General features: G+C 40.3%; 2 protein-coding genes across 3 annotated transcripts in view; one reads left to right on the forward strand and one right to left on the reverse strand.

The window, feature by feature from the left end:
- Positions 1 to 267: 267 nt before the first annotated feature.
- LOC102797463 (acidic amino acid decarboxylase GADL1-like) lies at positions 268 to 13,721 on the reverse strand. 2 transcript variants are annotated; one of them, XM_087847926.1, is made up of 15 exons: positions 13,634 to 13,721; positions 9,926 to 10,116; positions 9,708 to 9,834; positions 8,569 to 8,659; positions 8,351 to 8,460; positions 6,846 to 6,961; positions 6,412 to 6,491; positions 6,178 to 6,232; positions 5,975 to 6,091; positions 5,816 to 5,880; positions 5,629 to 5,710; positions 2,802 to 3,001; positions 1,983 to 2,034; positions 1,769 to 1,858; positions 268 to 1,660 (listed from the first exon to the last, which is right to left on the reverse strand). In XM_087847926.1, exons 1-15 carry the CDS (start codon positions 13,650 to 13,652, stop codon positions 1,487 to 1,489), a joined length of 1,569 nt encoding a protein of 522 aa, XP_087704052.1. In that variant the 5' UTR covers positions 13,653 to 13,721; the 3' UTR covers positions 268 to 1,486. The 2 variants fall into 2 exon arrangements, with proteins under 2 accessions (XP_087704052.1, XP_087704053.1); XM_087847927.1 differs by lacking the exon at positions 13,634 to 13,721 and adding an exon at positions 11,099 to 11,234.
- An 8,912-nt stretch (positions 13,722 to 22,633) lies between these two features.
- The window catches only part of LOC102783133 (dolichyl-diphosphooligosaccharide--protein glycosyltransferase subunit STT3B-like), an 85,508-nt gene continuing 80,832 nt past the window's right edge, over positions 22,634 to 27,309 (forward strand). The window contains exon 1 of the mRNA XM_087847928.1: positions 22,634 to 23,217. Coding sequence (XP_087704054.1) covers positions 22,943 to 23,217 — 275 coding nt within the window. The 5' untranslated portion in view covers positions 22,634 to 22,942. The remainder of the gene's footprint in view (positions 23,218 to 27,309) is intronic.

Genomic DNA, 27,309 nt, shown 5'->3' on the forward strand with positions numbered 1-27,309 from the left:
CAAGTGTGATTCATTGCAGAGAGGTCATAGTGAGTGAGAAAGGCGACTGAAGAAGAAACACTCATCAGTGCATCATGGGAATCCCCCAGCAGCTCACACCTATTGCAGCATAACTAAGGGAGGATTCAGGGTCACCTGATCCAGCCCTAACTATATGCTTTAGCAAAAAGGAAAGTTTTTAGCCTAATCTTTAAAGTAGAGATAGTGTCTGTCTCCTGAATTCAAACTGGAAGCTGGTTCCACAGAAGAGGGGCCTGAAAACTGAAGGCTTCAGGGAGTTTTGAGGACATCCTGATAATAATGAATTGCAGTCGTCCAGCCTGGAAGTAATAAATGCATGAACTAGTTTTTCAGCGTCACTCTGAGACAGAATATTTCTAATTTTAGAGATGTTGCACAAATGGAAGAAAGTAGTCCTACATATTTGTTTAATATGTGCATTGAAGAGCATATCCTGGTCAAAAATGACTCCAAGGTTCCTCACAGTGTTACTGGAGGCCAAGGTAATGCCATCCAGAGTAAGAATCTGGTTACATCACTGTGTGTGATGCATTTACTGTATGAGTCTGGAAAAGGCATGGATGTGATAGTTGACCAGTTGTTAGTGGCACATTACCACAGAGACTGAAGTTTTCTTTTAATAATTATTCTATTATCTGTGGTTTTTGTGGCTTTGGTTGCATTTGTTTGTGGATATTTTTCACACACCACCACCAGCATGTCATAAATTCTACATACAATACGTGTGTGTGTGTGTGGAGAGAGAGAGATAGATAGACAGATAGCTAGATGTAGATATATTTCGTCTGCTATCTCTGTTTGCTTTTGTCTTCCTTTCATTCTGGGCCCTGCATAAAGATTCATTTATTTGTGAAAAGAAACCAGCTAAGATATTTTATTTCAAGTTTGCTGGGGTATTTCTCTGATGTTGACTTAAATACCCTGCTGCCAGCTGCTGCTTCCATTATGAACTTCTGCAGAGTCACAAAGGATTTTAGGTCACTGGCATCTACAAAGATATGCTCACTTAGCGAGATAAACATGAATGCATGCTGTGGCTGTTAAGTCATTGTGTGGGGCCTCTGCTGACCAGCTGCTGTGTTCTGGTAAAACATTAACACATCTTTTTTGGATTATGTGAGCACTCTTAGTGCAAGCTGGCGGATTAATGAGCCATTCACAAATTGATGAGTGAAATCAGTTTTGGGACTGACAAAAGACAAACAGCATGTCACTCTCACATATAAAAACTGTGGCATAAAAATAAATCAAGAGGAAATCAGGTAGCAGGTAAACAAACATACAACTCTGCCCCTGTCGTTATATCACTTCCCTGCTTTACTTACATTTAAATAGACTAAATAAATTTATTGTAAACAACAAAAGGAAGTGAAAACAGAAAGGTGGAGGGGGCTGCATAATGGTGGCGGTAAAACCGGCCCTGTTCTCAACAAGCCTGCCCCTGATGTGCAAAGCTGGAGAGTCATCACAAGTCCTTTCCCAGATTGTTGATCTCATCCAGGACAAAGTCCATGTCCTGCCTGCTGACCTGAGGACTGATGATGATCATCCTGAAGAAGTTGGCCTTTTCTCCGTGGGGCTGGTAGCCCACCATCATGCTGCCCTTCTTCATCATGCGCTCTTTGATCACAGGTGCCACCTGCAGGAGGAGGGAGGAAACACTGCAATGACTGGCACAAAACACACTGCGGAGGATTTGGTCACCGTCAAATTTTAGAAAGTCACTTTTAGGTGGTTAACGACTTACTTTGTGGAGCTTTTCCCAGAGCTCAGGGCCATCTGGAAGGTTTCGCAAGCTGGGTGGAATGTACCAGAAGCAAATATTTGCATATTCAGGCTGTAGAGAAAATACAAAATTGAGATGTATGCACTTCTATAAATAAATAAAAACATGAATGAAATGCTTCTTTTTGTGGTTCGTAATGACATGAAATTTAGTGGTTTAGTGTGAATTAACTTACTTCCATCAGCAGACGGAATCCTTCTCTTTTCTTGATCTCTTCTGCCAGATATCTGTGATGTAGAAGATTTAGCTTCAGATCGCAGCACAGATTTATATCATCATTTCCACCGCTAAACATACAAGCCATAATAATACTTAGTCTTAGGGGTGGAGCCTGTCCCAGCTGTCATAGGGAAAGTCTTTGCATTTATCACAATATTTTCAGAATTGGGGTTAATAATAAAGTAACTGTTTTTTTTAATATTTCATATCGATAATTAACTAGATATTTTTGATTTATTAAAGCAAATATATCTGTAAAATGCATTGAGAATGCACTATATAGCCTAGGGGTTGTATAGTGTGCCAACCAATCATTTTAAAAAGAGTAATATTTTTCATTAATTAAGTAATTTATTATAATGTTACTGTATATTTTGCATTTTTATTATTTTTATTTTATTGAAATTAAACATAAATGATAATAATGCCATTCCACATTTTTGCTTATTACTGAGGTCATTCACAGAAATGGCCACTAGAGTGCGCTGTGCACCAGCTTAGTCCCCACAGTCGTGCACATAGTTTCATCTTGTCAGTTAAAGTTAGAGCAGTTAGTTCACTGCAGTCCTCAGTCTCTGTGCATGAAGCACTGCTGCGTCTATTCTTCTGTCATTTATGCTGCAAAGCCTGTATTCCATGAATGAGCAATACTTCTGTAGTGTGAAGGACCACTACATACATTTTTGTTTCCTATTTCTGTGATGAGCTGATTTAGTAAATATTGCCATGCGGTCACTGTGATATTTATCTGCAGCCCATGGTTCCTCAGACTGACCCTGCCATGGCGAGGGCTCTGTCCACCCTCTGCTCCAGCTCTCTGCTTCCCAAAGCCTTCCACATGAGCCAGATTTTGAAAGCATCCGGCTTCCTGCTGCACTGCACCGACTTGTCCCCCGTGTCGTAGCTGACATCGTAGAACTTGTCCTGCTGGAAGAGATAAGAGGCCCGAGCAGAGTGGCAGCGCTGCAGGAGACTCTGAGGGAGCAGAAGGACACAGATGAGTTATATAGAGTGATTTTATATTTTAACAGGAGGTAATAGACTCTGGTATATCAGTCGGAGAACTTTTTTTTATTTATGTCAGCACAACAAACACAGGAAACCCGGACTTGTAGTCTGCACAAGGCTAGATAATGATGGATATTTCTCACTGTACTGAATGTTACCTTTTACTCTGTTTAAAGTTGCTTTCCTTCAGTGATTCTTAATCAGTTTGGAAAAAGTGTAAGCCTACACACGTTGACACCATAATGCAACTAGGCCTTTATGCGAGCATTTATCATTATATATAAATCCAAAATGTGGAACTACAAGAGAACTAGTCTGCAGTGAACTGTACTGATCCACCCCAGGCCCAAAGCTCTGCTGAATGACTGTGCTGAAGCACATAGCTGTCTAATGATCCACTGTTTATATAGACAGATAGACTGGTGATGTGTCCTAGCCTCAGCTTGTTAATTAAGCACATGTGGCTGGTCATATTTCTCTGATGTACATTAATATTCCAGTCATGTCTGCTGAGTTGTGTGAGCTGGACTTTAACACTAAACCTTTCAGCAAGAATTTCAACAACCACTGATGGACCAACATAAAACAGGCCTCACCTTTATGTTAACCTTAAAGTATTCATTAAGGTATTTGTCACATAGATATAATTACATATGAAATAATGTCCAAACATAACTCAGTTAAACAATATATACGTATGTATGTATATAGGGTGTATGGCTTATGTAAAAATGAAGATGGGTCCGGACACATAAGGAGTACAGTTATTGTCTAGAATGGTAAACTCTACATTTCCAGTTTGAATTTCTGTTAACAGAAAGAGCCGAGTGAGAGATTAACGATGGTGTGAATTTGGTGTGAATTTGCAGGCCTTGAGAGAAGTGAGTGGGAGCCAAAGCTAACATTCAACTGACCTTTTGTGTTTGACTATAACTTTTATGTAGTTTAAAGTTTTCTTTCTAACTTGTGTAGCTAACACACAAGTAGTGACAAGCTTGTTATAATTTATAACTTTTTTCCTGTCAAAGATTTAGCCTGACTATATGGAGCTGTAAAGAGGCTGAAAATGTAAGAAGTCACAGTCACAGTTTAAAGTGGTAAAACAGTTTTTACCACCAAGCCATACGACACCTCAACCACAACACTTAAACACACACAGCACTCAGAAGCTACCCTGCAGCTTCACAAGTACTCTGTATGATCTGCACTGGTCACTTCACTTTATTGTTATTGATATTTATATTTAAAAGTGCAATACTGTAATTTTCTGCTGCTCATTCCTGTGCAATATTCCATCTGCCGCCCCCCCCCCCCCCCCCCCTCATATTTCTTTTCAAGATTTTCTTATTTAATCACTAGTGTACATATATTTATATTTATAGATATAGATACTTTTAAAATGTATTCCATTACAGAATACCGAATACATGCCCCAAAATGTATTCTGTAACGTATTCCGTTACGTTACTCAATGAGAGTAGCGTATTCTGAATACTTTGGATTACTTAATATATCATCATGCTGTTTACAACTACATAAATGTACTATTGATGTGATTTATTACTGTTACTGAAGGTCCGCGGCTCCGAACCGTAGTAAAGGGACCTCTGACTAATACGGTGGGTTCTGTGTCGGGCTCGTAGCCAAAAACTAGCTTTACTTTGTTGTCTGGGTCAACTTTGTTAGCGAGAGACAGAGAGAGGCGTTGAAAGGCTGCTCCAACCGAACTTATTGTTTTTGGAGGAAAACACGAACACGGTGTACAGTCGAGTCTTAATAGTTTACTTACAACTGGGCTCGTCAGGCTCTCTTCTTGGCTGCAGTGGTTATTATTATATTTACATGCTTCCAGCTCCCGTTTTTGCTCGATGACAGCTCGTACTTTTCCTTTTTCTCCCTCCCGGCTCACAGACACATAACGGTTATGGCAGTCCATTCTCCCTGCAGCACGGACTACACTGCCTATGATGCTACATTCTTTAGAGCTATACCGGTAGCATTCTGCCTATTAGCTTAGCACAACAACAACAAAAAGGTGCTCTATCACCCAGGAAACACGCAGAGAGAGCGTCACCCTGTAACCATGGCAACCGTAACGCTGCCACCTGGAACAACAGAACGTAGCTGTCAAACAAAACCCAAACAGGCCTGACCCGCGACAATATGAAACAGGGAAGTACCGCCGTGTAATCCATTTATTTCAACAAAGTAACTGTATTCTAAATACCACCTTTTTAAACGGTAACTGTAACGGAATACAGTTACTCATATTTTGTATTTTAAATACGTAACGGCGGTACATGTATTCCGTTACTCCCCAACACTGCATATATATTTAGTCATCTTTTCTCTTTTACCATGTCTCTCTAATATTTTGCTTCTTACTATTTTTCTATTTTTTTTTTTTATTATATTTTATTATATTTTCTCCTACTGTATCATGCTGCTGAGTGACTGCTGCTCATCAAACACATTTCATTGCAATGTTGACCCTGTGCTAACTTGCATATGACAAATAAAACTGAAAACTGAACACATGTGCTGTTTCTGGACCACAGATGAGGAGTCTGTTGATGAGGATTATACATGCTTACCGTTTTGTCTCTGACCATGAAAGCCGAGCACTGCAGACATGCCATCAGCATCTTATGAGGGTTCCAGGCAACAGAGTCGGCTCTGATCAAAAGCACAAAGCGGGAGGAGAGGTTACAACAGGAAACGATCAGCATTTCACTTTACTAAGAGGCAATGATGCCTTCATCCGTACAGCTGCCTGTTTACCTGTGGATGCCCTTTAACAGGTGTTTATGCTTGCTGGACACCAGAGCTGCTCCTCCCCAACATGCCTGAGGAAAAAAGAGAATATTATAATAAGAAGAGCTGATTGTCAGACATGGTTACAGGAAATAAATAAATTGATTAATTAATCATAGGGCTCACATCCACATGCAGCCACAGGTTGTGCTTCTCACAGATGTCGGCAATTACATCGATGGGATCAAACGCTCCGAGCACTGTGGTTCCTGCGGTGGCGTTTACCATGAAGGGAACTGCACCCTGAACACATGCACAGGAACATTTTGTTCAATAATTCTGCAACTTTAATTAAAGCCCATCACAACAGCCAGCGACTGCTCGCTCACCTCACTTTTGGCAGACAATATTTGCTCCTCCAGAGCAGAAGGAATCATCTTCCCTCTGAAAAACACACACAGCAACTCATCATTCAGTCAGCTTACTAACTCATTTTTACCCCAGCAGACTAAGTGTCATTTTCACTGAAACACAATGAGGTATTCCCACACCACCTCTGGACCGTGCAATGCCAGGTCCCTCTGTAGGTGTAAACAGACGGGAGTGTGCGAGTGGCTCTTTACCTCTCATCAGATGGTATCGCGCAAACATTCTTTGTGCCAATCCCCAGCAAAGCTGCTGCTTTGGAAATGGAGTAATGACACTGAAAGAGATAAAGGAAGAATTATGCAACAATTACGGTCGTACAAAGCAGATCTAATTTCACCGCGCGACCCGTTGTTCAAAGAATCTGGTAGATTTGCAAGGCGAGCATCCCCTCAAGAGATGCAAGATTTGTCTGCTTAATCAAGCAAGTAAAACATTCATGCCAACGTTCATTTGTGTTAAATAGGCCAGAAAAGAATGTTTTGCTTATTAAGAGGGTTAGACAAAGGACAGAGAAGAGCTTCTTCTGAGACAAGTTATATTTAGGATTTACTTTTAGGAAGTAAGAAAATGTGGTCCAAAAAAAATCTGTCAAAGAATTTTTTATGTAAGGACTCTTTAGAAAACGTACCTCCTGTGACGTGAACATGACCAAGCGTGGAGCTGCAGAGAGGCCGTTCTCCTTTATGTCAGGGCAGCAACGGTACCTGGCCAAGTTCACAGCATACATGTTGGACATTGAACCGCCTGGAAGGAAAAAACGTAGGAGATGTTTATTTTCTTAAGAAAAAGATATTAACATTCTACTGTGTGTCCAAAAAGGTTGTGACAAAGCAATGATGCACAAATCAAAGCCTTTATTTTACTGAAATGTGGCGCACACAGTTCAAAACACATAATCTGTGACGGTGTGGAAGCTTTTGTGCGCACGGCATGGGCAACCTTAACAATTGTAGAGGCAGCGTAATCAGAGACATATACTACCACCAAGATCATCCTTATTTCTCAAAGAATCGTAATATAACACAACTGATTGACTCATTACAAGAAGTTGCTAAACTGGCTTTTCTGTAATACGAACCTGTCACCACTGGATGCATTATCATGCAGGTTTTAAGCTGTTGAGCAGTTAAATTCCTGTATCAGCCAGTATAGTATAAGCATTTGGTTTTCATCACTACAATAATTGGCTATCTTCTAAAAAATGTGCAATGTGTTGTTAAAAGAAGAGGTGATGTCATAGACTCATTTTTTTTTATCAGTTTCATGACTTGATATGTTGACGTTAGGGATGCAGGATGGGGCCGATACTGTAAAATGTGTGTGTACTCATACTCATGAAAGTTAACCGATACCATGAACCGATACTAACTTATTTCATTAATCAGAGGGTGGCATGTCATTTCTGTTGTAGTTTTTTAGATTGGCCACTAGGGGGACATTTCGCGCTAAACAGGCACAGGGTTAGATGAGTGAGACTGGCGGCTCCAGATAAAAAAGAGAAACTGGAGGCTGCTGTAGCTAGGCTAAACAAAATGTCAGCAGTGTGGAACAGCCAACTTTAACTCAGGTTTTGGAAAAGCGATGAAAAATGTCAAGAGAAAATCCACAGGCAGTTAAAATAACAGAGGCTCTGACTCATTTTATCGCTCTGGATGACCAGCCAATGCCAGCCGTGGAAAACATAGGATTGCACCGTCTTCTCAGCATACTCGAGCCGCGATAGGAAATTCCCAACCGCCCACTATTATTCTGAAAGCTCGAGACAGTGCCAATAGTTCAGTGGTATTTTGTTAAACTACAATGTGGAGACTCTGCAATAATTTAACAGAAGTGCTTATTTTTCACTTGAAATTTTTTTGTGGTCATTTTTATTAAGATTTTATTTTTTATCGGCAGAGAATAAAATAACACCTGTCTTCCAAATCATTGCATTTGTGTGTGTGTGTGTGTGTGTGTGTGTGTGTGTGTGTGTGTGTGGTAGAAGTATCGGTTTTTGTACTCTGTATCGGCAAGTACTCATATCCAAGTATCGGTATCGTATCGGTTTGTAAAAATTGGTATTGTTGCATCCCTAGTTGACGTTCTTTCTCCAACTCTGGTATACCTGCTGTTATTATCTGTCAGCGATTATACCTGCATTGAAGATTCCATCTCCGCCATCCTTCCAGCCAATCAGCTCCATCATCTTCTTCAACACAGCCTCTTCCACCAGCGTGAAGACTGGAGCCACCTCGTATGTGTACCTGATTAAAAACCAAACATTTACCAAATCTTACAACACTACTGAATATTGAAGGATCCTGTAAGGTTTCTCTACAAAGTATTTAGCTGTAAATAAGTGTAGTACTCACAGACTGGGCTTGAGGGCCTCAATAATGAAGCTTGCCACCATAGAGTAGGGCTCCATCCCAGCATACAGTTGGTTGAAGAAACGAGGATGAGCTAAAAAATATTAAAAGCTGAATCAGGCCAGGTAAGAATCACGTGAGGGCTAATCAAACATCCTGAAGTAAGTAAGTAAAATACATCAAAGTGTCTTTTCTTCATTCAGAATTTACATCTGGATGGAATCCAAATGGAATAACAGTATAAAGAGACACAAAAGGAGTTAAAAAAAAAATAACAAAATTACAAAAAAGGAGTTGTAAAGAGACTAAAGAAAAAGCAAAATTACAACAAAGACAAGCAAAGAAACTACAAAAAAATCCAGTGAAATACAAAACCTCGGCCAACACAAAACAGCTACAGAGACAAACTCCAGCAGACTGATGTCAGAAATATAAAAGAAAAGAGGTGTCAACAGTTAAAGAGGTGCTAAATTACATCAAAGGCATGAGGGACCACTAAACGACATATAGCTTCTTATGCCTGAGGCGTAACATCCCGACGACTTGTCACGTCCCGCGGCGTTCCTGAGGAGCGTGAAAGGTGAACTTCCACGTTCTTATGCTACGCGCAGGGATGACACCAGTAGAATTATGGTCTCCCAGTAATACACGTTCCAGCCATGTATTCCAGCCCTATCTCTATCCTTGTCCCTACCCATAACCTTCTCCCTAACTTTAACCAGCACTTTAATGATGTTAAATAGTGTTTTCCAAAGCGATTTAAGTGAAATGAACAAACATGTGTAGATTGATTTCAAACAGCACTCACGTTTCCTTATTTTTCCAATCTCGTCATTTAGGGACGTGTTGGGTGCCCAGAGGTGTAATATGTTGACGATTTGTCACTTAGCATCAAATATTACGCTTTGGGAGTGAGAACGTGTTGTTTGTGCCCGTTTATGCCCAGGGGCCATTATCTCCTGATCTACCCATAGTTCTGATGATTGTCTGCAGGGTATTTGGTATCTACATCTGGTAGCCTGGGTTAATTAAATGTCCCTCCACATCACTGCTACAGAAACACCAGAATAGCCCAGGAAGCCACTTTCCTAAAGTGGTGTCTCTGTGCTCGAATCTCAGTTCATTACATTTCAAACACTCACTAGTCTTGACGCTGTATCTGATGGCATCTGTGAAGCGCTGCAGGATCTCAGACTCTGACTCTCCCCCATCTCTCAGCTCGAGGTCCAGCAGCTCTTTCAGCTGCTCGGGAGAGCGCCACTCACAAACCTGATCAGCAGGAACAAACATGTCACTGTCGAAGTCAAACAGAGCAGAATTTGCTGTCGTATAGTTACATATCAATACATTCATTGTTTACCTTTTCTCTGACATCTGTGGCCTTTTTTATTGCATTTTCCACAATGATGGACATGGACTGGTGAATGAAGTTCTCTGATGCAAGTACATTCAGAGTGGGTCCATTCAGAAGAATATTGTCAATGATGACTGGAGAACATTTCACCGGATGACCTGGATCTGCCGGGCTTTGGACATCACTGGTTTTCTCCTCTGAATAAAGACAAATGAAATCATATGAGTTCTGACATCAGTGGCAGAGGTGTGGACTCGAGTCACATGACTTGGACTCGAGTCAGACTCGAGTCATTCATTTTATGACTTTAGACTTGACTTGAAAAAATGTTCTAAGACTGTGACTTGACTTGGACTTTTACACCAGTGACCTGGAACTTGAATTGGACTTGAGCCGGTTTACTTGAAAAGACTTGATATTTCACCCCAAATCTAAAATTTAACACACATATTATATAGAAAGTGTGCACCATTAATTCAATTCATTCATTCATTTATTCCAACCACACTCCGTATGTATGTGTGCGTGAGCTGTAGCACAGCCAATCAAATTAACCAGATTTTTTTAAGAAAAAAAAACGCTCCAAAATGCTGCAAGGAGTTATTTTTTTCAGGTACATAAACTATGAAGTAGTCAACAAAAAAACGGAATGCAACATGCAAAACATGCAAGTAGAGAATCACAGACAGAGATGGAACAACTTCCAACTTTGTCCGACAGTTGAGGTTGCATAAAGAACGGTAGGTGGTGCTTCTCTTTTGCTACGATGAGATAGCTGACTTCATCTAACTTTGTGATGTCAACTAACTTTAATGTGTATGATATTTTTGTCATGCTATTTTAAAGCCGGTCCTACAAGCGCATCCAAGAATAACCAGTGTTGGGAAGGTTACTTTTAAAATGTATTCCATTACAGAATACAGAATACATGCCCCATAATGTATTCTGTAACGTATTCCGTTACGTTACTCAATGAGAGTAACGTATTCTGAATACTTTGGATTACTTAATATATTATCATGCTGTTTACAACTACTTGAATGTACTATTGCTGTGATTTATTACTGTTACTGAAGGTCCGAGGCTCCAAACCGTAGTAAAGGACCTCTGGCTAATACGGTGGGTTCTGTGTCGGGCCGTAGCCGAAAACTAGCTTTAATAGCTTAATAGCTTACTTACAACTGGGTTCGTCAGGCACTCTTCTTGGCTGCAGTGGTTATTATTATATTTACATGCTTCCAGCTCCCGTTTTTGCTCGATGACAGCTCGTACTTTTCCTTTTTCTCCCTCCCTCGCTCACAGACACATAACGGGTATGGCAGTCCATTCTCCCTGCAGCACGGACTACACTGCCTATGATGCTACATTCTTTAGAGCTATACCTGTAGCATTCTGTCTAGCTTAGCACAACAACAACAGGCGCTCTCTCACCCAGGAAACACGCAGAGAGAGCGTCACCCTGTAACCATGGCAACCGTAACGCTGCCGCCTGGAACAACAGAACGTAGCTGTCAAACAAAACCCAAACAGGCCTGACCCGCCACAATATGAAACAGGGAAGTGCCGCCGTGTAATCCATTTATTTCAACAAAGTAACTGTATTCTAAATACCACCTTTTTAAACGGTAACTGTAACGGAATACAGTTACTCATATTTTGTATTTTAAATACGTAACGGCGGTACATGTATTCCGTTACTCCCCAACACTGAGAATAACATGCAGCTTATCTCAGAATTGTCGGTGAAAATTATTCTTGGAGCAAAGTTTAATTGAGCTGCATTTTATAGAGGTGCAATTTCACAATTTGTGTATATTTTCTAAGTTCACTATTTCGTCATGTGTTGAGAAAAACACAGATTTTAAAATCACATGGTCTAATATTTACATTTAGCATATAACTGCGACATTTTTTTTTCTTTTTTTTTTTTAAAGACTCGAAAGGACTTGAAATTCAAAGTTTCAGACTTGTGACTTTACTCGGACTTTTACACCAGTGACTTGAGACTCGACTCTGACTTGCCTGACATTACTTGAGACTTGACTTGTGACTTGAGGATAAAGACTTGAGACTTACTTGAGTCTTGCAAAACAATGACTCGGTCCCACCTCTGATTAGTGGCTTTCTCAAAAACTAGATACATTTTGAAAAGCTCAGCCGATGCAAATTACGTACAAACATGACAGAAGATAAAGATAAAGAAGCCTCTCCAAAGCTTTCCTCAAAGCTGGCTGAAGTAAAAGATTGTTTGGCAAGAAAGTGCTTAACGAATGATTTAGCAATTCATCTTTTTCTTCCAATTTCCCATTTCTTTAATTCTTAGTGTGTAACACTTCCTCGTTCAGTTGACACAGACCTTCTTCTGTAATCTGCTTTGCTGTAAGATTTTTTCTCTCTTAAAGCTGATTTCACTTCTGCACTTTACCCTCAACGCTGACTTAGTTATAGTACTGAGAGAAATTTGGATAAGAGTGTTTTATCTTTCAAACACAGAAAAGAGGCGTCAGGTATCATCCCACATTAAAACAGTATGACACCTTGGTATAACCATAGTAGCATAATTATAACATCAACATGGTGAATACACTAAAGGAAAGGTTCTAAAAGCTCTAAATCCAGTTAAGAGAACGTTTTTATTTTTACATTTCTAAATTCCAGTTAGAGTTCAATGCCCATTGCTCTGCAGGGTAGTGAAGTATGGGGTCCACCCAGTCATCACAGCTATGGCTGTTGGGGTAAACACCCAACAGAAACTCTGCCGACAGACTTTACGCAAACACAGAAAAACACCAAGAACTGCCGGTCAGCCAGAGTTAAGTGTTCACATTTTTAGTCAAGTTTTAAATCCAGTTCTTAAACCATACCCCATTCCAAAGCCCAAAAAAGGTCCCAGAAAACAGTCACCTACGTCAGCTGGTGCTGAGACTGACCACTTTCAAACACACCCAGTCACCCAACAACCCTGTTTCCCACCAACCCTGTTTCCCAACAACCCTGTTTCCCAACAACCCTGTTTCCCTGACACATCAGACAAATCAAAGCAGCCTGTCTGGAACACGGCAAAGAGGAAACTAAAAGCCAAAACAGATCAGAACATTATCACACCTCAAAGTGAGATTAGTAATTGGCAGAATATCTCTTAACTATAGTGGTTATGACACAAATTAAAACTCATATATTTTCTTTTTTTCTCTCATTTGTCAGAATAAACAGTCCAGTATCAAAAAAAGCAACTTTCCTGGCACTTATTTCATAGTTCGGGCGTTAAAGGGTTAACTATCAGAGACAGAAAGCAGAGAGCAGAAAGCACTGGCTTGATACTTTAATTTTACAATCTGTAATGCCAACAAAGACCCAGAACTGTAATAGTTGGCCTCAGAGTACTCAAAGAGTCCAACACTACAGAGCACATTGAAGAAGCTGCCTGTAGCAACATGATATTTGACATGAAATTTCATTAAGGAAGACATTAGTAAAGCATGATTACCTTTTGCACACCTAGTTGAACCAAATAGCTGGATTCTCACCACTAACACAAAGCTACCACAACCCATTAACCCTGCTATGAGTTTTATACAGTAATTTCTGTAGAAAATCACAGTCGGACAGTTAGGATTCACTTATTATTATTAGAGTGCTTGGTGATTTAACACTCTTCCTGGTTGTGAAATTTAGCTCTCATTCTAAATAAAGAATAACTTCCTAAAGTCTTACCTTTGTGGTGTCCTTCCATGTTGCTCTCATACAGGTTAACTGTGATGCTGTGTAATTACTGCATCGTGCCTCGTATTTATATCATTCACTGCCACCTACTGACGCTGCACCCACAGGTTGCGCCATGTCTGATGATTACTTCCAGTAAGTTTCCATTACTCCACAGGTCTGTATTCAGAGAGGAAAATTCCACCAATTCATTTTCTCCAAGTGCCCGAGGAAGTTTGCAAAACCTGCAACATCCGCAGAACATGTCCTAACATTTCCAGCTGTTTTATGCTTTTATTTTTGTTATTCATGCTCCACAGTCCCGAGGTTAGGGGCATTTTCCTGTTGGAGCACCTGACCAGCATCCACTGGAGTCGGCCCCTGTTTCTAAAAGTGGGCTAGTACCCACTGCTTTATTAGTCCAAGCAGAGTATAGAGCAGGGACTCTACTCCAGCTGTTCTAGCACTGGAGAAGCCTCTTCCTTCTTTTCAAGCTCTTATGACTCAACTGGATGACTGAGAACTTACACGGAGATAGGAGATTTTTGACATGCATTTAGCATATTTAAGCATAATGGAAGGATTTACTCTACTGTATTTTTAGTTTATTTTTACTTCTTTTTTTTAATCGTTTACACGTTCAGCTCTATCGGATGAATACATCAGTAGGAGTGTTGAAGTAATATCGTGACTTGAGCTGAGTCAGTTTGTACAGTTTGTCCACTGGAGTCAAATTTCTGTTTTGTAATTGTCTTCTCAGCAGCCTCGGGTTACATGACTCACCTCTCGAATGTATATGGAGATTGTCATGTTGTGGAAAAATCTGTTGTGCAAATCCAGGACAATTAAAAGCAATTCCTTCAAATGTCAGCGCAAAAGACAGCGTTATGTAATGAAAGTGTAACTAACATGCAAATCAGTTGTTTAAACCATGTCCATAATTTACTTCTTAACCATAAATGATGTGACAGATTGTGCATTGTTGTTTACAGGAACATGCTGATTGTCACATGTTATGGTTTCTTAGGGTGTTTCGACAGAGCAGTAAAACATTTGTCTGTCAAAAAGGAGAACATGCGTTCTACACAAAGCAATCAAACAATTCTTATCAGAAGCGTTATGAATCCACCCAGTTTTACAGGAATCACTCCTGATTCATTACAATTGACTTTGCACTCCCTGCTACATTATGTCACCTCATGAGTCCCAATCTGTCGAAACTGGAGGATTTAAGCAAAGCTGCCCATCCATGAATTCTCTTTTTTCAGTGTCTTTTTATTGCATGAGCAACATTTGCATTTTTTCCAGCTGCTGTGAGTGGGTGGGACCATCACTGTACAGTGCCCAGGCATCATGCGCTGGACAGAAAGAAGACTTAATTAATTAATTTACAAAATGACACTCATACACAAACACACATTTTCCCCAAAAACATCACATCATATGGAGATTTCTCTTTTTTTTACCACACAGATTGAAATGTGACAGAAGAACTGTAGATTAGAAACTTGATTTAAAGAAAGACATCTGCTAGTTTCTAAAACTAGTTTATTTAGAATGTGGCTAAAATTGTGACTTGCCAGTTACTTGGTGCATGTTAAAAGATTATGAAATAATGAAAGTTGTTGCAAAACTTAGATGCTGCTTCCTCCAAAATGTGGTCACATCTAGATTTAAATTAAGATCAGGGAAACAATGAAAAAAAGCACCAATCAGATGATCAGAGAGGCCGACTGCTACAGCGAGAGTCAACAGTTCACCTATGATCCACGCTAATATGATTTTAAATGACTTACTTATCTGGATGCTGAGAGGCAAGACAACACTGAACAGAGGTGTTGTTAGGATCTTGATATGCTGATAGATTTTTTGCTGATAGTGGCAACAATTTTAGGCTCTTCAGAGTGAAATAAAATTTCACAGCATGAAATTATAACAAACATTTTTTTTAAAAAAAGGATCCAAGTTAAATGTAACTGAACGAGAGTCGTCGCAATAGCATCAGGAAACACTGTCTTTCGCTGGTTTGTCACTTTGTCACTCAGGTTAGTTTTGCAGCTTATTTTTCACCCACCTGCTTGTCGGCACCTCACCTGCACTGGCTCCACCCCACAGTTGGAGACAGTTAGGTCTTTGTCAGTGGGTCTGTTCAGGAGAGTGACACACTCGCACTGTATCAGTCGGCCTCTGATCATCTGATTGGTGCAGGTGTTTCCTGATCTTAATTTAAATACAGATGTGATAACATTTTGGAGGAAACAGCATCTAAATTTTGTAGCAGTATCTTTTAATAAGCAAAAGGTCACCAACAAACCATCAATATAGCCATATGCTAAATAAACAGAGTTCTTCTTTTAAATCAAATTTCTAATCTGCACTTGGTCTTACAGATCTTCTGTTTTAACATTTAGATCTGGATGCTAAAAAAGAAAAACAAAAATCCTTATTAGAGGTAAGAAGTACAAACTTACTGTTAAATCTAAATGGCAGCTAAACCAAAAAATTATTTTAGGTTTGTCTTTCCATAAATGCTCTACAAATCTTAGTTCTGCTCATGTGTCGTGGCTACATTTCAGATACATTCCAATACATCCTGTATTATTACTTATTTTTATTTTATTTATTTATTTTGGATTTTATCCTTAAAGCTCTTTTTGTACCTGTGTATTTTTTAATTGCTGTTTTATGGTACAGCTTTACTCTTGCCATGAAAGTTTTTCAGGAATGATCTTGTCTGGAGAATCCTAAAGGCACAAATCAAACTTAGATCCCCGTCAAGTGGCTAAATTTGGTACTGCACTATATAGCTACACTGTATTAACCCTGTAAGCATATCAATACCCCCCACACTCTAAAACCTCCCATGAGCACTCATTTTAATATTTAATTAGTAAAAGACAAACAGGTAGTTTATTTTTCTTAATTTATGTTTCTTACTCATATTGAAATATATATTTATCTTTTGTCCCATACTGAGGAATATAGTTTTGGTCATACTTAATTCTTTTAATGTTATCAGCACTTCCGCAGCTAGTGGAGTGCTGATTTTGGCTTGTTTTGCAGTCACGTGACCTGAGCACCCACTGTCATGAGCTCGTCTGTATATCCAAGTCAAATGTGAGGCCATCTGTCTGGCAGATAAAGCTTGCCCAGAACTGGGTCATGTAACACAACAATGAGCCCAATGATCCCACAGCAGCAAATCTAACAACAACTAAGCTCATTGTCTCTTAACTGATCATTTAAATACCTTAAACAAGCTCTCCTAACTTTCATTTATAAAGTCCATTCATAAGGACTTCTATCACTGGCAATGGCACTTATTTATTCAGGAATTGGACTGCCTGGGCGAGCTCTGTAGGATCCAGGTATCGCCTCATGCTGCCAGTAGTGACACTGACCCCAAATGCAGAAAGCATTCCTATTTTAAGGGTTGTCTCGTTGTTGCCCCTCTAGTGGATCTGTTGTTAATTTAATTAACACCAAAGCTGCTAAAACTGTTTAACAGCCCCCTCTGCTACTTCACTGACCCCATCAATATCCCACAGGTTTAACTGACCTGATGCTGAACTCTGATTAGAAAGTTTTCTATTCATTTTTTGGAGCAGTGTATAAAGTACAATTCAAATTTAGTAAAGCTCTTACTTCAGTAAAGTTTACTGAGTTCACGTGACTTATCCACGCTCAAAATAAACAAATTAGGATAGATCATTAATAAAAAATAACTTTTTAAACCACCTGTTCATGTCGTGTTTCAAAGAAAACAAAATAATACCATTTTACATGGTGAATAATTTAGTTAATGATTCATGTTCACCATAATTAATCTTGCATCCCAGTTTAATAAGAAACAGGACGTCACCATAGACAAAAAGTATTTCCTCTGTTTTATATTCATGTTTATTCTGAGTCGAGTTTCTGCCAGTTTGTCAATAGTTTGTAATATCATGCAACTGAAACCGTAAAAGCCTGATCACACCTTCACTTAACGGTACATCTTTAGCGCCTGAAACTGAACTAGAAAGGAGGGAAGCAGCTCACCACAAACTGCTTCCTGTGTTTCGATAGTAAGATTTTCACAGATTCTGCAGAGTGCAACTGCACAACGCCCAAATGTGGCAAATGAATGAATATGGCTCATTAGTTGTAAAGGTCACTCTCCATCACTTCATTAATTACCCTAATAGCTGTTAAAACATGTAATGTGGGATTAGTACAATGAATAATGGCATGCTCATTTAAGCATGTGATCGCTCGTTTCATATGAGAGACTATTCACAGTGTTCCTGCGAGCTCTAATACGCTAGATAATATTTTAGTACCTGGCTATCTTATGGTTATAGTGAAATGCAAAACTTAAAGATAGTGGAAGCAAGACACAATTTAATGAACAAATGCTGAGGGTTAAAGCCTCCTCTTGCCAATAAGTTTATGAACCTGATGTATCTTTGGTATTTTTCCACATGCATTATATTCCAGATCACAAAACGTTCCCTACCCTCCATAATGTTTCAGACAAAGACACGAGTTTTGTAGTCTTGCCCCCTGTTCACCACCACAATGAACTAATAATCAAACAATCAGCATGTGATTGAAGTGCAGACTTCCAGCTTTAATTCAGTAGGTTTTACAAAAACTTTAGCATGAAGAATTGCAGTCCTCAATTTTGAGAAGTTCAGCATCAATGGTAAAGACTAATATAAATTGGTATAAACTGGTAAAGACCAGTCTGATCAGTTTGCATTTGGCTGATGCCAAATGCAAATTCCTCCTGTTGCTTCTATCAGCAGCCACATGCAGACACAAGTGCCCATGCTATAACGCTTCCTCCACCAGGTTAGACAGATGATGTGCATGCTTTGGATCATGAGCTGTGTCTCTCCTTCTCTTCCCATCATTCTGGTACAGGTTCATTTTGGTTCAAAGATTTTTTTGTTTACACACCTGTGCAGCTCTTTTTTCTGGCAAAGTCTAAACTGACCCTCCCAGGCTTGGTGTAACCAGGGGTTTGCACCTTGTTATAAACCCTCTGTATCAACATTGACAAAGACAATGTTAATACAGCTTCCTCAAGAGTGTTCTTGACTTGGTTAGATGGTATGAAATTCATTCAACATCCACATTAATTGTCTTCTGTGGTCTTTTGGGCCCTTTGGTTCTGCTGAGCTGGTCAGTGCATTCTTTCTTTTAAAGAATGTACCAGATTGTGAATTTGGCCACTTCTAAAGTTTTCTCTCTGATAGGTTTATTTGAGTCTTTCAGTCTAATTACAGCCTCTCTCATACACACAAACATCTCTTCTAGGTTTCACCTTTGAAATTACGATCAAATTACAGTGAAAAGCTATAAAATATAAATGTAACACTTTAAATCAACATCAGATAAAATGTCCACTTCATTTGTCATTAAACAACAAGAGAGCAGAGCTCATCTGGCCGTGAATCTGTCACTAATTTTAAACCTCTGGAACTGAGAGACGGTGTAGAAATGTGGCTATAATTCTTAAATCGTTGCATGTAAAACATTTTTGTCAACCCCTTGAATTAAAGCTGCAAGTCTGCACTCGCATATTGATTGTTTGATTTACAATCCACTGTGGTGGTGTACAGAGGCCAAACTACAAAGCTTGTGTCTTTGTCCCAAACATTATGGAGGGCATTATACACATTGAAGACACACTGCGTTGCACTCTCAGTCCACACGGCCTTTACAATCACTGGGCTAGAATTTTCTGCCTCATTTCTCTGGTACATTTCACTCATGTTAATGCATTGTATTGAATTCTGCAGAAGGCTCCATTTTAAATTCTGCAAAGCACAAATTTTAATCTCACAAATCCTTTACAGTAGAATGAACTCATACAAGGTACAAGTCAATATTAACATTTCTGGCTCATCTCTTCTACGGCTTATTTGCATGTGCATTATTTGCATGTGAAACTGATAAAAAAAAAAGGGAAGTAATTTCTGTGAGAGACTTTATTATAAAACATCGATTCTACTCTCAGGTGGAGGCTTCACCTGGAAATTCTGCCCACAAAAATTATGAACACAATCAGTGGCAAAGGACAGGACTTATTGTCGTCAATGCAGACTAAACTCCCATTGCAGTTGTGCAGAGGACAAATGCACCGTAACAGCCCATGCTCACAAAGCATCTGCAGATGCTTTCTTCAAGTCCAGTACTGGTTCTGGAGCCCAAGCCATGCACTGAGGTGAGCCCAACTATACCTAGCCAGTATCTCTCAATCTCAGAGGGGAAATGTTTCATGGTCTAATGGATGCCTCAGCAGGCAGGGATCAGAAAATCTACAGGAAATCTCTCTTTTGAGAAAAGCAACGCCGTTGAGAACCAGACTGAGCAAATATGTTGATAACTGTTCAACACAAATACTATGATCAGCTGTCTTAAAGTAAGATTCGTTTAAATAAAACTGAAATGAACCCTCACCTCTCAAATGTTGTGCCATCCTTTCACAGTTCTCCAAATGAAATAAAGTCCCCACATTGTGAAAAACTAACAGAATTATCACTAATTTACATTTCAGATACCTGAATATAAAAGATACAATAAAACACAAATGCTCAGATCTGCTCAGGGTTGATTTGTGGAGGAACCTTGAAACAATGGCTAGACTGTCACAGGGAGACATGCTGCTCTCAGGGTTAAGTCTTTATTCTCTCTTCTGTAATTCTTCTTGAGATGGCTGACTCTGTTAAATGTGATGGTGAAACTCATTACAGGGTCCGAAGATGCCTTTTTGTTCAGGAAGATTCCCTTTGGCTCAGTAGATAAATTATCAAGCTTGAGGTCTTCTCAAAGCAGCACAGCTCTTTCATCTCAGCACTATTGCTCTGCTTTTCTTTTTGTAAGGATTGGTTTTACAACAATCTCTTTATCTGTCAACTTGTATCCAAGACACATGGATTTAATGGTCTCAGATTCCCCAAACTGCTGCAGGGATCCAGCTTTGTTTTATAGGCCAGTGAAGATGTTTCCTGGTAGAGAAACAGCTATTGTAGATCTGTTGGCTCACTGCTCCACCAAGACACATGGCTTGTTTCAGAGTGGAGACAAGACTGAAGGAGAAATGTGAACAGAACTGAATATTGAGCCTCTCCCGCAGAATAATATAATACCACTGTGACTGGTTATTTATTCATTCATTTGTAACGTTTGTTTTTGCAGGTAGCACAATGAAAAATGGTTTCTGTGGCTGTCATGAAGCCATTCTTCAATGGCTGGGAAACAAAGAAAAAAGGCTGAGATGCACCAAATTATACAAGAACTGGACTGAAAAACAGTGGCAACAGTAATGGAGTAATGAATCCAAATATGATCGTTTTGGTTCAAGTCAATGTTGATATGTATGGCGAAGAGACAGTGAGTGTGTGTCTACAGCCATCTGTGAAACATGGTGGAGGTTCTGCATGGTTTTGGGCTGTATTTTAAAACCATTGGAATTATAAACATACGAAGCACAGTCAGTCACAGTCCTCTATGCCTAAAACAAGAAGGAAATATTGTTAATCTCTCTCTTGGATTTTTGCTCATTTGGGCAACAGAATTTGAATAAACAAAATAAAGGCAAATAGAATCCACAAATAAATGTGGAGAAATAAGTTCAGTCCCATGCAGTATGGTTTTATACTTTCTCAGTATCACCCTAAAACTGTCAAAGTATTGATTTTAAACACTAACCTTGATTTTTATTCATTTAAAAAAATGTTTATTTATGAGCACACACCACCACCAGTCTCGTTCATTTTTCCTCTCATCCAGATCCAAATGTATTTTTGAGACCAATATCCAAGGTCGTTTATGAAAAACACTCTCTTGACACACATGCACATGCTTTAATTTAAATGGGCCGACTGTGAGTCTCCCAGCTTCAACTAAGTACACTTTAATTAACCTCCCAACATTCAGCCCCCCACCCCATAGGTAGCTATTGACCCTATAGGTCATTAAGACGCTATAGAACCTGACTGCATGCTGAGGTGGCAATTCAGACATTTGATTCATGTTACAGCACCTCATGAATGAATGAACATGGTGCAATAAAAGTACTTTTAGAAGTACATTTTTCCAAAAACTTACATTTATTTGAATTTACTTGAGTAAAGTTAGGGGTTGCCACCGGAGCATGCTGCCAAGTAATGACCTACTAATTTTATTCAGGTGCGTTGCAGCAGGGACACATGTAAGTTTCATGACACCGGGCCTTGAGGACTGGAGTTTGACACCCCTGCCCCACACAAGCCTTTTTATGTAACCTCAGGTTTGCTAAAGTCCCCCCATTTATCGGTGTTACATAGTATGAATTTGTTTAATTAAAAGGACAACATTATTCTTTGAACTTGTAAAATTTAAAATCACTTTTACATTCATGTTGAAGGTCTATTTTTTTCAATGTTTTGAAATATAAAATTGCTTTTATTCTCTTTGTGTAGTCAAATCATAAGCTTATGGCGATAGGAGGTCTCTGTCACTTCACTTAATCATTAATATAGCCGGTAGTTGTAACTGAGACCTTATCACATGGTGGTAGCGGCATGTACTGGTTGATCTGACACAACTGTCTTTCATCTTGATGTCTTCATCAGAAACAGCTCATTACTTCCGGTGTGAATGAGTAGACCGGCTTGTACCACACAGAAAGTTGGCACAGAGCCCTTCTTCTGGCACATCGGTCCTTGTTCTGTCAGTTTCTTTACTATTTTCCGTGAGATTCATTTATTTCATTGGCTCGAGAGAAAGCCTGTCGCGTGCCATAGGCTTTTCCCGCTGTCTGTCAGCCCCCCTCCAACACCATCTTTCACTTCACTTCTCACGCTGGAGCGTCTTCACCGGTCAGGTTGCTCTTTTGTCATTGGTCGTTTTGGCCGTCTGTCAAATGCGCTTGGTCGTGGATTGGGTTTCTTCTGGAACCGCGTCCTCCTCAGCTGTACCTGTCTCGTTGTGAGAGGCTGACAGCGCTTCCTGTTCCACGCGCTGCTCCCGCCCCCTTTCATCCAGCTCCAAGGAAGGAAGGAAGAACTGCTCGAGCCGCGTGTGTGTGTCATTTCCAGTGTGCTGCAAAACCGCGCTGCTATGTAACTCCCTGGGATTATTGAACTGGTTTCGCGGTCGGTGGGAAGTAAGGTTAGAAAGTTTGGAGATACAGCCGGTGATTTGGGGGGTCCAGGGCCCGCAGGGAAGGTGGTGCGAGTGGGTTTGGAAGTGGAGCGTGGCAGAGAAAAGGAAGAAAGGGGGGTTCTTTCCTGTGCGAGAACTGATAGCTCGCTTCGCTTGCTTGCCACTACAGGACTGACGTAGAATATGGCGGAGCATCACCCGGTTTCCGAAAACAAACACAAATCCTCGCTGAACTCCGGGGTGGCGTACTCTGGGAACGGGCGCAGCAGCACGGCGGTGGCGGAGAGAGGCAACAGCGCAGGAGGAGGAGGCGGGCTGTCCGGCGGCCTGTCGCAGCCGGCCGGGTGGCAGTCCCTGCTGTCGTTCACCATCCTGTTCCTGGCTTGGCTGGCTGGGTTCAGCTCCAGGCTCTTCGCTGTCATTCGTTTCGAGAGCATCATCCACGAGTTTGACCCCTGGTAAGTTAGTTTCTCCGCAGCCCTGGCGGGTTTAGGCGGTTCACCGAGATTAGCCGGTTCTGTCAAGAAGTTTCTGTGAGAACATGGCAGGTTAACTGTGACACATTTCGTAACGATCCTTCATGAAAATAAAAATGATAAAATGACGCCCTGCACAGTTTATAAAAGGCAGCTTCTTATTGTGCTCAGTTATTAGACGGTCATCTTGGACAGAGCTCCATTGTGCCGACGCAGTGCTTTAAAATTATACGGCTTTCCCCCTCTCACTGTCCTGTTTGGGGAAAAAAGGGGAGCCTGAATGACTTTGAGGCTTTTAGTGTCATGTGACGCCTGCTTTGATACTGTAGTTCCTAGTAAAAGTGCAATATCAGAGCAGGAGCTGGGGAGAAGGGGTCAGAGGAGTGACCGAGGACAATAGTGACAGCTTCATCTGTCGCTGGGTGAAAACGGAAAGAAGCGGCCATGAATGAGCGAAGTGGCTCCGGTCCTTCTGACACAGATTTGTCCTGTTTACCCGCTGATAAGCACCAGCACAGGTTATGGAGGCTAATATAGTTGGTGTGGCAGCAATGTGCCTCATGCATATTACAGTAAAAGGCTTCCAGTGAGCAAAATGTACCCAGTTTTCTTTCTTTTAAAAAAATATTGTTGCGATTTTCAGTGGAAACCATTGTTTCTCCTACTGAAACTCCCTGCCTCTGCAGGGCACCTTTGGTTTTCCATACGAGTACATTTTCTAAAGTTTCATTTTCAGGTGGGGTCGGAGTACAAACTGCTGTGGTGCGAAAAGGGCTTCCTTACACTCTGAGACATTTAGTGCAGCTGACGGCTGGGATACCGAGTCCACAGTTAAGACTTTGATATAAAAGAGTGTTTTTTGAAAAAGAAGGGCTGCTGGTCAAACTTTGAACTTTTTCCCGTGTTTGTCTGCCTTTCTGAGATTCTTCAAAACTTTCCTCGGACATAGTGAAGCCCCTCACAGGCTGGCTCTCTGCTAACCAGCCGTGACACGTCTGTCATGCCTTTTTGTGTTTCATTTCGAACTGTGTGCGTTTGTTCTGCCAGGAATAGTCCAGGTTTTTTTGTTTTTTTTTTGGGTCCAATGTATTTTATTTGTACTCTGAGGGACGATTGCCTGGTCCAACCCTGCGTTGCATCACTGAAAGCATTTAATGATTACTGTGAGACCAGCAGCGTGGATTAAACTGCCAGCTCCATGTCTGAATAAAAGAGGAGGCTTGAAAGCTTTGGCTGGGTGAGAATCCCTCAGTTTCTTGTGTGTCACTGTCTGAAAGTGTAACATGGCGTGACATGGAGTGAAATTTATTCATGCACTGCTTTATTGTTCTATCACTCTCCCTTTGCTATTAGAACAGCAGCCTTAAGTAAAGTACATGTTTGGATGGCGGAGGGGTGTGCATGCACCTGTTGTTGTTTTTTTGTAATTTATCTATATAAAAAATGTGACTAGTGATTACAATAAATCAGGCAGGTGGCACAATCTGCCTCACCGCGTGCATTGAAGGGGAATCCCTGGTGTGCATGTGTGAATGTATAAAGGAAGTAACAGAGCGAGAGTTTGAATCCTCTCTGCATGTGCACCTTGTGTGATAGAAGAAACCTTGAGGTTGCCCAGCATTCAGGAGAACAGGAGCGAGCGGGATTTACAGACGTGTGCGATTGTTGTCTGATGACACTTCTGTCTTGCACAGCCCTGTGACCTCCCTGCAAGGTTGTCTGCCGTTCATGAGCTTATCTTTGAAACAAGAATGGAGGAGTATCAACCCTCCGCAACCCTGTTTGTTCTCCACCTCCCTCGCTCGCGCCCCCTCTCTCTGATGCATCGCTTTCATGTGGCTGGCTAATAGTGCGTTCCCCTCAGAAGTTCTAGATCGAGCTATTAGATTTGACAGGAAAGGGAGCTGTGGCTGACATTAGGTAGCCAGCCTGTACGTGCTTTAAGTTTGGACTGCGTTAATATTCACAGTGCAGCATCAGAAAGAAGAAAAAGCAGCTTCATTAGTACTTATGTCTCTGTCTGATGGACTAAAAGTTGCTTGCTTGTGAGTTGGACCTCCCTCACAGCAGCAAGGTCTGGCAAGGAGAGCGCGTCTGATCCACCTGTCATCTTTTTTCCTAAAGCGCCATCTCTCTGTATTAAAGCTTGTGGGCAATTTAAGGGAATTAGTGTCACTTGGTTCTGCTGTGGCGACGATCTGATATCGGTGCAGGCATCAAAACCATTCATAGGTCGCCCTATCAAAGTCATCCAGTTTTATTTTTTGAAATGTTGTCGTTGTCATGGCTATTTTAATGCCTCTCTTTGGGTAACTGAGGGTTAATGTTTAACCTCATCGTATTTTTGACTCACTGTAGTTCGTAGTGAAACTGAATACTGAAATTGTTCAGTACTGAAAGCACCGAAGCATGTCTAGTCAAATGTATAATCTTGTTTCCTAACCCTTGAAGTGGATAATCCCAGAATAAAATGAAAACTGTGACTGTTTCAGATGCTTTTTTTTTGTTTGTTTGTTTTTTTTTTTGATGAAATCGGCTGTAAGTAACTTACAAAACACATCATGTGCCCTTAGTGGGAGAGCCTCTGTGTGCATACCAACAGGATGTGATGCATAACTAAAATTATAAGCGAATGTTTTAGTTCAAGACCAACAGGAGTGAGAGTCATCGCTGCAGAAATGATCTCACCGACTGCATCACAGTTGATTTCGAGAAGTGTTCTGCTTTGGTTTTCATTCATCAGGGCCTTGTGGTTCGCTGGTACTTGATGTCCAGATATATTTGTCTGAAGATCTGCTTTTCAAGTTGAAGCTACATGTTGAGAACAGTGAATATGCTTATACCCAAACTTGTGCTGTTTGTCACTTCTCACTAGAGGTGGGAATCACCATACATCCCACAATACGATATTATCACAATACTTAACGCACGATACGATATTATTGCAATTTTTAAAAAATATTTTGCGATATTCAGATTCTGTACATAAAGGTAAACTTTATCAATATTCATTTTATCTAATATCAAAGTCTCACACTCAGTCTTTCTCTCATTTCAGTTTTATTGTTGACAAACTGAACGGTTTGTATTACAGTCTAGTCCAACTTAACTGAACGCAACCATCTGGTACAATTATAGCTATTCTGAACTATGCAGTTTATGAAAACTATGCAGCCCCTTCAGCAACTGAAGAATTTGAAAGTAAATTAAAAGAAAATATAATTTTACATTAAATAAAAAAGTTTTAAACTTAATTAAAATAAAACATGTCTTAAATTAAAATAAGTAAACTGTCATGTTTATTGCTGCCAAAAAAAAAGTTAAACACATTTGGACAGTGAAGGAATGTCAGGATTCTTGCTCAGAAAAAGGATCAACATGCTCTGAAGTCAGAGCATGTTGATCAGTATCGATACATTATTAGCAAACAAAATATCACGATACTACACAGTATCGATTTTTTCCCCCACCCCTACTTCTCACCCAAGGGAAGTTGCAGCTTTTGCACAGATCTTTTAAATGCTGGGATGTGCAGTTTGAGGAAAAAGATACTTTCATGTTGGAAGCTAATTGACAGCGGGATTTCACCTCGTAGGCTTCGACTGGCAGGAGGAGGTGGTGGTTAATGTTAGTCATTGTATTTTTGCCCTAGATAACAGGGAAACTCATTCATCTCTGAAAGACTTTCGGTGATGCTGCTATCCGGTCACGCTGCTGTAAGCAAAAAAAATTAATTTGCTTGCTTTAGTAAAACAGAAGTTCAATTTTACAGCCTATAAAGAAACTCACTGATGTACTTTTAATCCAAGGATGCTGCTCGTGGATTTGCATCTGCAGAGGGGGTCGTTGCAGCAGTAACCGCTGGGTGAGGGGTGAAAGTTGCCTAACACATGCCCTGTATGAGTAATGCTGAAATCATCCCATGAGCTACAGAGTGAATGGACCTTTAGCCTTGATTTTAAATAATATTGCAGATGGCTTGAAAAAAAAAAAACGGAGGCGATTGGAAAAAGGATTTTACTTGATTTCAATCTTACAGCATTATTCAAATATATCTTAGTAGAGACAGTGCCA

The sequence above is a fragment of the Neolamprologus brichardi genome, chromosome 11 (genome assembly GCF_056152115.1).
Source record: "Neolamprologus brichardi isolate AB-2024 chromosome 11, ASM5615211v1, whole genome shotgun sequence".
NCBI lineage: Eukaryota > Metazoa > Chordata > Actinopteri > Cichliformes > Cichlidae > Neolamprologus > Neolamprologus brichardi.

Excerpts from the sequence above, each read along its gene's own strand:
- LOC102797463 (XM_087847926.1), bottom strand. Across the intron at positions 6,962-8,350 it reads AGATGGAATCTTCAATGCAG|GCGGTTCAATGTCCAACATG; the intron begins GTATAATCGCTG and ends TTTTCCTTCCAG. Across the intron at positions 1,661-1,768 it reads TCTGGGAAAAGCTCCACAAA|GTGGCACCTGTGATCAAAGA; the intron begins GTAAGTCGTTAA and ends CTCCTCCTGCAG.